The sequence below is a fragment of the Apostichopus japonicus genome, chromosome 19, assembly GCF_037975245.1.
Source record: "Apostichopus japonicus isolate 1M-3 chromosome 19, ASM3797524v1, whole genome shotgun sequence".
Taxonomy (NCBI): domain Eukaryota; kingdom Metazoa; phylum Echinodermata; class Holothuroidea; order Aspidochirotida; family Stichopodidae; genus Apostichopus; species Apostichopus japonicus.
Window position 1 is genome coordinate 17179091 of NC_092579.1, and position 11224 is coordinate 17190314.

The 11224-nt window shown below is 39.8% G+C and overlaps 1 protein-coding gene across 4 annotated transcripts; it reads left to right on the forward strand.

Moving 5' to 3' along the window:
• Positions 1 to 619: 619 nt before the first annotated feature.
• LOC139960588 (uncharacterized) lies at positions 620 to 8658 on the forward strand. 4 transcript variants are annotated; one of them, XM_071959048.1, is made up of 5 exons: positions 620 to 790; positions 2467 to 2837; positions 3475 to 3643; positions 4165 to 4293; positions 4708 to 8658. In XM_071959048.1, the coding sequence occupies exons 3-5, from the start codon at positions 3586 to 3588 to the stop codon at positions 4923 to 4925; spliced, it is 405 nt and encodes a 134-aa protein (XP_071815149.1). In that variant the 5' UTR covers positions 620 to 790; positions 2467 to 2837; positions 3475 to 3585; the 3' UTR covers positions 4926 to 8658. The 4 variants fall into 4 exon arrangements, with proteins under 4 accessions (XP_071815149.1, XP_071815148.1, XP_071815150.1 ...); XM_071959047.1 differs by having other exon boundaries at positions 2642 to 2837; XM_071959049.1 differs by lacking the exon at positions 620 to 790 and adding an exon at positions 826 to 2264 and having other exon boundaries at positions 2642 to 2837.
• The last annotated feature ends 2566 nt before the right edge of the window (positions 8659 to 11224 follow it).

Consider the following 11224-nt stretch of genomic DNA (forward strand, 5'->3'; position numbering starts at 1 on the left):
GGGCTCTTTAAAGGTTCTCTTGTCACTGTGACCTGCCCCACCCCACATTCACATTGTTTTCAGGCTAGAAGGTTTTTCTTTAGGATGTTGCGAACATTTCCATCATATCGTTCACATGATAAGGTGAAAACCTGAAACAGCCCCGACACCGCGTTCTCTTCAGTTTCACCCATTTGGATACTTCAGACTTCACAGAACCGTCATATTTGTCAAATCTGTGCGTTTCGCCTTAGGACACACCAAGACTTAGCAAGAATTATAGTATTTTCATAGCTCATTACTGTAACTCATGAAAAATGTCAGTAAATTTGGACGTATATTTTGTCGCGATCGCCAGGTCTGACAAGCGGTGGGGGGGGGGGTGGGGTCACGAGAAAGGGTCTCCGAACTGGCTCATGATACCCCTTTGGCCGACCAGTACCATATGATACATCTTACTAACCGCCCTTCAATATGCGGCGATGATAAGAAAGATCTCATTTAAAGTGATCAGGGGTGTCAATACTGAATGTAGTGCCACGGGGTGTGGGGGGGGGGGATGCTCACCCCAGACACTTGCACGTACGGTGAACGTCACGCGCACGCGCACACACTACACGTACGACGGCCTGTTGAAAAGATGGCACGGTACTACTACTAGTAACTGAGGCCGCATCTCGTATCAACTTGAAACAGAAAATCGACTTCTGCTGTGACCAGAACACCAAGTCTTGCATAGCCTAAGCATCTTACTGAAGACCAAGGATGTGCACGTTTGTCATTAAAATTAGGGACGTTTATAGGCCAAATAGTAAGTGGAATTAATGCTGGTGCTTTTTGAGTATATTGGCTAGTTTAGTGTAACGATAGGCTAGGACGACAACGTGCACTGCGTACAACTAAACGAACCAATGTCAGCCAGAATATGCTGCAGCTGCATTCGTAGACAATACAGACTCGCATGAATGTGATGTAGCCTAACATGAACAATGCATGTTGTTGTTATTGGCAGGGCATTACTAGTGGGGTTCTAAAGGGTCCGTTTTGGGTCCCTTGTTGTTTGTTGCCTATAGTATGTTGCCTAATGAATGAGTGGAATGGTTTGCCTGTGAAAGTTGTACCAGCAAGTAGTGGAAATGGGATAAAGAATGCTTTGGGCACTTTAAGCATTGTAATCTGGTCTTCAGTTTTTTTCTCCTATAGCCTAGTTCCTTGATGGTGACAATAAGTCCCCATCAAGGAGAACTTTCTCCTTTAATTTAGTGGGCGTATGCTACCTTAAAGTAAGAATGAAAATTGCCAATTTAAACTCTATCAGCCTTGATTATAGCTGAAGGTGTTGGGTATGATGTGTAATCATAAAATATTACAAACATCTCATCATTTGAAGCTTGAGTGATTTTGGTGCCAAGTTTCATGAAATATCACCAAAATATCCCAATATTATGGCATGAGATTGCCACGGAAGTAACACATTGGAATTTGGTACAACATGTGCCCAAAAATACACTGGTGAAGTAATGATTAAAATGGGAAAACATGTTCATGGACTGCACCAACTGTGCGTGTCTGTTTTGAGCTGTCTGCAACTGAGATGTGTAGTAGTGAAAGTAAAGGATGGTATAAGGAGCCACTAATTTTAATGTTAGGCTATATAACAACTAAAACCAGCGGGACTGAAGTTGTACATTACTACTCAATGTGGTTTAAGTATCAGATGAACTGAGCCCCAAGCTGCATTCAGAATAAGCATAGGCCTATATACATTCAGACATATGTAACTGGAGAACTCACACCTTTACATGTCAGACCAAGATTGGATGGCATGGGCTGATGACATAAATGAAAAGTTGGCAAAACATACATCAGCCCCAGCAAGTGGCACAATGGGATGCAGAATGTGGACAGGTGCCTACACCATCAGTAAGCCAGGGGCATCAGCATAGACATTATTTTCACAATGCTACCCCTAGCAACTAAGAGAACAGGCAGCAGGGTCCACATTCTGACATATATGCTCTTCAAATTATTGTGCAAAGAAAACAAGTTTTAAGGACCAAACCGTTTGACGTCTCCTACATATGCCACAACAGCCTACATGTGGATGGAGGTGTCATGTCTCTCAGCAGTATCTTGCAGTGCAAACAACATCAGAAGGCCTTGCAAGTTTGATGGCACTTGCCAGGGTCATGGTCATCAGCTTGATTGCTTGCTTCCCTGAGTGAGTGATACTGTTTTAGCTCATCACAGTGAGTGTGGATAGACTCAAATTACTGGCATCACTGGTAAATATTGTCATCTTCATCATCAGTGTAGTTTTTCATCCTAGAGTAACTGTGGTCATGAATCAGTTCATCTCTTTATACTGGACTGGTTTATGTTTTTAGTTGTTTGTTCTCTCTGAGATATGCTCCCCTCCATCTGTATGCTCTGCCCGGCCCTCTTACGTAATTCCTTACATTGTTGTTTTCTTTGCATCTATTTCAGAGTCTGGAAACATGGACTATTTGAGCTCACCTATAATATTGCAGCTTCCATCATCCTGGCTACAGATTCTTCAGGCACATTATTTGTTATGTGTATGGCACTGGTCCCGGTACTGACTATCGCATGAAATGTACGTAGTACTATGTTTTGGATTTTTTTCTTTCATTACATGTAGGACCAAACTGGTTGGCTGGCTATTGTAGTGTACTGACAGCAGGACTGGGAAGACACTTGCTGTTGAGCAATCTATGAGCTGCACTTGAACTGATTGATTACCACACGGCCGTCCCTCATCAGCCCACTACTCTGGGCAGCGGGGTCAACCCAATCCTAGGAAAGGCAGCCATACAGTACCTGGAGCTCATCCTGTAGTAAGTAATGTTGATATGCACATGCTATTGTGTCTGGGCTGGGTAAAATATAATTCCTTATCCTAGTTTGCCAAGGTCAGCTCTGTGCATCATTGTCTCTGTAGAGAGTTTCAGAGTATGTTTGGTAGACCAAACCAACTGTGGGTAGGATATAATAGCTTTTAAACAGCATGTGTTTGTATTTGATTACATATATGCAAATGTAAAGTTGATAGGAATTATTAAACCTATAATGCATTTATCCATATAATTATTATAATGATAAACCTCTGCAAGTACATTATATCAAAAATAACACTATCACATTTCTGCTCTCCATCTTGAGAGAGGGATGTATATTTGACAGTCTTTCTGCAATATTTTATGTCATATTTTCATGCCATGATGGCAGCCTTTATATATATATATTACAAATGGAAGAAGTATTATTAACTTGATATTAAACATGTATAACACAGAAGTATGAATTAAATTATATTACACATTGAGAAAATTAAACTGACAAATGTGATGAATGGTTTCATCCTCTGCTGATTCTTGTCTTGGTCAAAAGAGGGACGAGAGAAACACAACAGAGGTTTTCATAAATATGACTTAACAGCTCACACCTCGTCTTCTTTGATTTTGCCCTCCTCAGCCAATCGACCTGAACGCTCAAGTCTACGCCAAGTCTAAAGGAATTAACCAGAGGTAGTACCATGACGAGGCTGTACTGTACACAGCCTATGCTCCCAATCCATTCACATCGATGTCAGAGAGAGAAATCCTTGATAACAAGAAAGAAATTGCAAACAAAACTGATCAAGGTTTGTTCATCTCATTTTACAAGTCCTGTAGATAATTTTTTTATCCGGCTTTTTTTTGGGTTGGTGGGTTGGGGGGGTCCAGGGGGTGGGCATATTGGTCTGATATAGAGGCTCACTAACACGGCTTAGGTCTTTGACCTTTCAGCCCTTGTCCCCCCTTCCCCCACCCCTTGCAATGAAAGGGAATTGCCATGAAAGACAGATTTACACACAACTTTATAGATGTTATCATTTTAAGTCTGTATGTTTCACTCTTTAAGTATGTTTCCTCCTCCGCAACACAGATTTGAATCTCTCCTCAGCAGTTCCATTTCTGGCTTAAATCTGCCCAGCCCCCCCCCCCACCACCACCACTGCTACCTTTATACACCATCACCCTAGCTTATACTCTGCTCGTAGGCTGAAATAGAATGGTCTTTCGTCACACCTCTGGAGGGTGGTGTTGACCCACTCTCAGTCGATGGATTACATCATCATCTCTCACTCATAGATCTACTTTTCTCTCCTCTTCCTCGCTACAGATGTGAAGAAGATTGAGCTGATCATGCAAGCCGAGGAGACTGAAATTAAAGAAACCAAGGAGGAGAGTGAGGATGGAGAGAAGATCAGAACACAGAAAATAACAACCAAGACTGTGACTATTCACGGAGGTAATAGTCTGCCAGAGCTTACCACTTACAGCTGGTGGAGAGAGAGAGAGATGGAATGTTGTTGTCATTCCTCCTGTTCAAGAAGCGGCTACATTACCTAGCTGTTGATTGTGATCTAACAATTCATTTGAGTCCTGTATTCTCCAGCTTCCTCTCTCTTAACCCAGCACAACCCTCTTAAAACTTAAAATAAGTTGGCTATAGCATGTATGTGTGTGTGCATGTATGTATGTATGTAGTTCTAAAGCCATGAGAGACCACACAATGGTCCACTCAATACATCACATGCATAAATAGGTGCGTTTCTGTTGGGTTTGATACAGTCATGGTAGAATTTAATAATGATCTCGCCAATGTCTCTCTCTTGTATGATCACAGTTTTCCATCCTCTCTCTCTCTTCACAACTCTTTCAGATCAACTGGGGACGGTAGAAACAACCACAGTCAGTATTGTGAACAATGAGAAGGAAGACAACGATGACAGGGTACCCTCCCCCACCCCAGAGGGCAGTCAGAGAGTGGAAGGTTCTCCCTCGAAGGACCCGTCCCTAAGGCCGACCAAGAAGAAGAAGAAGTTCCGAACTCCATCATTCTTTTCAAAGAAGAAGAAGGACAAAAAGGCGGAGAGCTAGAGGAAGAATCGCTACTTTTCAAATGACGAGTCAATCTTCTTTTCATAAGTTTGTTTGTGTGGAAAGTTGATTGCAAACGTTAGTAAGCAGTACTGTTAGAGTTCTACTGTCCGATGCTGTGAGAAGGAGAGGCGGCCAGCATATCTCCCAATTACTGATCACAATAATCCTCCCTCCCCTCTAGTTATTACAATTTTTTAATATTTTTTTCTCTCTTTGCAAGTACTATGTTTGTAGACGCAATAACACAGCTACATGTAAGTCAAGTATATGCCTACCCTGTGATGCGAGAAGCTTCTCTCGAGTGTCCACAGCGACGGCAAGTAGTCAGGGCAGAGGTCAACAGATTTTTTTTTGCATTTTATTGCTTCCATTATATAAGTTTATTAGGTTGTTGTTAAATATTGAAATTAACTCTAGGCTGGATCAGCATTATGTTCCAGGGAAAAGTTTTCTCCCTCTCTTTATTTTTTTCCCCCATTTTCTCTTAAATTTTAGGCTAACAGGATCGCAGAGCGTACACTGTCTATTTACTCCAGTCGCATAATGTACCTTTTTTGTATAGTACATAATATCATGTATTTGTTGGAACAGATTTTAAGCATTAGAGTTGTATCACTTTCCTTGGTTAGTATTTTGTGTATATATATGAGAATGGGGCGCATAAAGGCGCCTTCCTTCTTGCATGCCCGGGTTTTCCGTAATCGGACCATGTGTCGGTTCAGTCAGTGTACTTTCCTGAAATGTTATTCTCATTTGTATTTTTTTGTTAACTATCTGAATGTTTGCATTGTTTTGGTGAAGAGAAAGTTTGTCTTTTGTTTCTGTTTCGAGGCCAGGTCACAGTGATAGAAATCATGATAAGTATTAACTACAGCTCTTTGACATATATACGTGTTATGTACACTTCACAGGCATGCTTCATTTTGTTTCCATATTTGAAGGATAGCTCTTTTTTCCATATTCTTTTGTTCTATTGGCTTTGGATTCAGACCTTCTACTTAAAACTGAGTTGTAGGTGTACCTTAGTAAGTGCAATTTTATAATAGTATCGAAAACTAAACAAAAATAATGTTATTATCATAGAGGTCTTTTTTTTTATTTTCGCAGGTTTAACAAAAGAAAGAAAATGGGGAATATTTCAGTAACAGCATCTGGTCAACAGAGGCCAATCTGTATGGAATGTGGTTTGTTTAGTAGTGTAGCGGAGCATGAATAAAACAACTAACCTTGTTGAATGGATGAAGAATGAATGGGCTTTGTGAAACCTTGTATTTTGTAATAAAAGGAAGAAGGAAAAAAACATTTCATAGGGTATTTTGTTTTTCAAGTATGACTGCATGTTGAAATTTTTATGATTTTCCTTTGGATATGAGATGTAATCTTCATTTGTACAACAAAGCCAAGCTTAAAAACAATCTTTACTGTTTTTTTTTTCTAAATTCATAATACTTAAATGGCTAGACATGTGAAAAGTATGAATATATTCCTCATTCCTTGTGTTATTAGGTTACGTCTTGGATGCATGTATTCATGATTAAAGTATTTCATTACGACTTGTATTCTTAATTATTGACATTACTAAGATAGTTCTTCAGTGTTAATTCATCTATGTCATATATATAGAAATATTAACTGTGTTCTGTTTTATTTTAAAGTCAGAAAAAGAAGTGAAATACGGCGACCGGTTGTTAAAGTAAGAAGTCTGTGAGCCAGCTGTTGACTCTTATTAATATCTAGTCTTGCTCTTGATTTATGAAAGGTGTAGCTATGATGAAGATGCAGAATAATATTTACCTGTAAACTTCAATTGCATTTCACAAGTTTAAAAAGCCAGCATGGGGTGTGTGAACAAACCTGTAGTTATGCATGCTATGATTTGATAATAAGGGAATAGCTATCTTCAGACCAGGAGGAAGTGTATTCCTGTGTACCTCTGGGCGGGTTCAGTGACTGGGCTCAGTGTACCATTGTCCCATGGATAAATGGAACAGTCGTACCAAGGGCTAAACTTGGCATTGTGTCCACATGGTAAACATGTGCAACTTAACAATGAGCAGAGGCCACTCCAGGAACAGGTGCTCATGGGATACATGGATATTGGTGTTATAGCTATGAATATTTATTAGCTAATGTTAGTTTAGTAGTTTAGTGCAGTACTAATGAATATTCATGAATTTGTATTGACATATATAAGTATTCAGATCAACAGGAAGAGCGCAGCCAAGTAGAAAACATCCCATTTCATTCAACAAATTTCTTGGTATTTTGCCTATTTGTGAGCTTACCATGGTGATGTGGTTGCAATGACTCATTCTGCAGCCATTGTGTGTATGTCGGGCTGGTGCCTTATTAAGAGATTTGTAACAATAGCAGAGGTTGAAGGGAAATATTACAAATAGAATAAGACAGTATTTATTGACAAGTTTGGATCAACTGATGTTCATTTCAGACGTACTGACACTTCAAGCATAATGAATATTCATGTCATATATCACATGTAGCATGATTCCTATGCCTGATTTTCCACGTTGTCGTCATGTGAGCGTTCGTGTTTAAGTGGAGGGTTTTGCAGTCACCATAAGAACCGTTACCCCACTTTTTGTATAGTTCATGTAAGTAGTTTGCTTAACTAAAATTTTTGGAAAAATAGATTCTTTGCACAGAATATAAACAAGAAAGAATAGAAACAAAACAAATTTGGAAAGGTAAGGCGAGGTATAACTGCAAGGCTGTAAAACGATAAAAAGTTCATATAAAGTTAAAATTGAGATAAAAAGTTGAATGTATATCCTGTATGGTAGTTAATTAGTGTTATGTAACCAAATTTGAATATTGATATAACAAAACCTTAAAATGGTTATCGAGGAGTGAATGATGCCGGTCAGAAACGCTGTAAAGAAGTTGCCGTGGTATTAATCGTAATGTTGTATTTGTACGGCATGATCACCCAGGTCAATCTGAAGTGTTTTTTTTTTCTTTTCAGAAAAGAGGTTCTGTTTTGTGAAGTGGTTGGAAGAGTAGACTTTGGATCGACTCTTAATCCCAAGCAGAGGAGTGACAGGGTCTTCTCTTTTCCAATATTTATAGTTTTCGGACAAAATGTACTGTTACCTTAGCCTTTTCAAAACATGGTGGTGGTGGGGGGGGGGGTTAAAAAAATCTCGACACAGTTTGTTCCAGTAGTAACCAAACATAATAAAATAATGCAGGGGGGAAATGACTATATATATACTGATTTAAAAAAAAAAATTTAGTCGATCATTTGCATATTTTTCCTTTTCTTTTCTTTGTTTTCTGTAAATAAAGAATGAACACATGTCTTCTGTTGTTCATATTGTGGCTAGATCATTGCTTGTGGGATTGGAATGGCTTCTTTAGGTGCTTTAGTTAATACGCATATCCCTGTACCACAGATAACACCCACGCCATGTGATCATTGTTGTAACCTCTACCGAGGTACAACATGGGAGGGGACGCTCCGACATCGCGACGTCTCGTCACGGTTTTTGGCAGAAGGGGTGAAGCGTTTCTATCACAGTACACAAAGCTCTGTACAATTTTCATTGCACGTTCAGTAATTGCAGAAACCACTGGTTTCTATTGTGTACTCATTGTCTCCATGGCAACTGCCTTTTTTTAGTATGCGTTTCACACGTGTGGTTCTTTGCACTTTTGCTTAATAAATGTTGCAATATCGTGTCCCAAAAGAAGTGGAAAAGTAAACAGGCAGTCCTGAAATTTCTTTTCTTTCCGTATTTATTTCTTGTCAGTCTCTCTCTCATTTCTAGTGTTAAAAGAAAAAGAAGGGAGCGATTTGAGAACTTGACTGGTACTTACAAATGGAACTGGAAGTTGACCTCGCTTAACATCCCCACATATCTTATATATATTAGGATGTTATGAATAATCTGACAGACTAGTTTGCCAAAAAAAATTGTTTTGACAAGACAGTATATTGCAGTCGATATGAAAGCTAGATAATATTTCTCAATAATCGTTTTGCCCTTTGAAAGGCCTTGTATAACTAAAATAATAGGTCTAGGCCTACTACATCTCTTAAGCCTATTGAAACAGGGCCGTCTTAACGCATGGGCCCACTGGGCCCTGGCCCAGGGCCCCGCGATGCCAGGGGCCCCGCAATCGTAGTAACCCCATGTCTTAATCTGGGAGGAAAACTTATTGCATAGGCCATTATGCCTGATTGAATTCGATACTTGACAACTTGTGACGAGAGTTGGTGAAACACTTGAGAGTTTGACATTAAATATTCGAATCTGAGTTGGCAGCCCTGAAATATACAATGCCCGAAGGCTTACAACACCAATTGGTCATAGCTGGTCATAAGAACCTACGCTAGTCTCTCCTACTATTAACAGTACACTCAATTCACCTAATGGGTGCAATTATGTTTCACCATGAGGAGCATGCTATAAGTTCATGTTCCTCGGGCCCTCCCTTAAAAATACTTCAGGTTCTTGGCGATTACGTTGCGTTAGATAGTGTAAAACCGCCTACACCCCCCTTCATTTCAATGCATGATGGTTACAAATTGTACTTGGGAACGTTCATTTTCAAGGTTAAAACAAATCAAGAATAATCCCGGAACATAATGGGGCAACGGCAATTTAATAGGCTCTCTCTCGTGTGCATAGAAAGCGACATCCTCAAAAACATTGACTTTCAGCCAATCATACAACAGTTTACGATCAAGAAATGCCGCAAGTTCCGTTAGTTTCCCCAGTTGAAAGACTCAACACAAGGTTGTTACAAATGTTGAGTCCAGTATTGTTAGGGAAGGGATGGAGGGCAACTGGAAGATTACTCTTCTTTAATGTATTTCAGCTTTAGAAATATCACGTATGTTATTCAGCTAAAGTTTTATGCTTTATGCGCGACATAGAGAGGGGTGATACATGTAGGCATGTCTATGCTTGAGCGATTGTCAAGGATATCAAGTTTTCACGCAACTTTTTTCGAACTCACTTGATTGAGGGGCCCCGCTCCATTGCCGGGCCCAGGGCCCGGTGATCTCTTAAGACGGCCCTGTATTGAAACATTCTGTAATGTGTTTTATAATGCATAATACAACAATTAAAGCCCCCCCCCCCCCCACCACCCTTTCCTCCCCAACTTTCAGTAGAACAATTTTGTCTTGGTCTCAGGGGTGGCAAATGCTTTTTAATATTGATAAATGCAAGGTAATGCACATTGGCAGTAGTAACCAAAAGTGTACATACGATCTTAACGGTGTGGAGTTACAGGAAGTCTATATTGAAAGAGACCTACAGTAGGTATCTACATTGACTCATCTCTGCGACCTTCTAAACATTGTCTTGAAGCTGCTAAAGAGCTAATAGGGTTTAAGGTATGATCAAGAGGAACTTCAGTTTTCTGAAAGAGGACATCGTAGTTAGGCTTTATAAGCAGTCGGTTAGGCCTTATCTGGAAATTGCTGTGCAGGCTTGGAACCCATATTTTGCTAAGGATAAGGAAGTACTAGAAAATGTCCAGAGGAGGGCTACTAGGATGATAAAGAGTGTTCATTATAATAGGCGGTTACAACTGTTGAATCTCACCACACTATAGCTTAGGGGGTTACGTGGGTACTTGATCCAGGTTTTCAAGATTGTGTATGGTTTCGACAATTTATCCTTTACCGACTTCTTCATGTTTGCTAACAGTAGTTGTCTTAAACTCCAAAAGTCACATAGTAGGATTAACATTCGGCATTTTTTTTTCTAATAGGGTTGTGAATGAGTGGAATGGTTTGCCTGAAAAAGTTGTACTTGCAAGTAGGCTATGTGTCAATGGGTTTAAGAATTTAACGACCGTGTCGAATAATATAATTCCTCCTCTACAAGACTACAACACACATAATGTTTACTACTGAATCTGTGTGTTCGACTGTTCGGGCAAACTTTGTCTTTGTCACTCTTTTTTAAAATATCCATAATCCCTAACATACAAATAAATACTAATACGAACAGCCAATCAATCTTGTAACCAGTGCGCATTAACTGATCAAACAAGCTAGTGAGCAATACTATAATCAACACCCATATAAACTTCCGAGTTGTCACAATTGGCGTGCGATCTAGGGAATATCTTTACTCAAAAAAATGATGTACGCTCCGCGCCAACCTGTGGTGGCGCTCCGCTTAGATAGTGTCGAAAGCGCCCCTACAGGACATTCTCGTCCCTGCCGGCCAATCAGTCTATCACCCTAATAATATTTCAGGCGCAATCTTTGATGTCAGTTTGACATATAGTTCGGTCATTTCAGTATGTTACTTGGC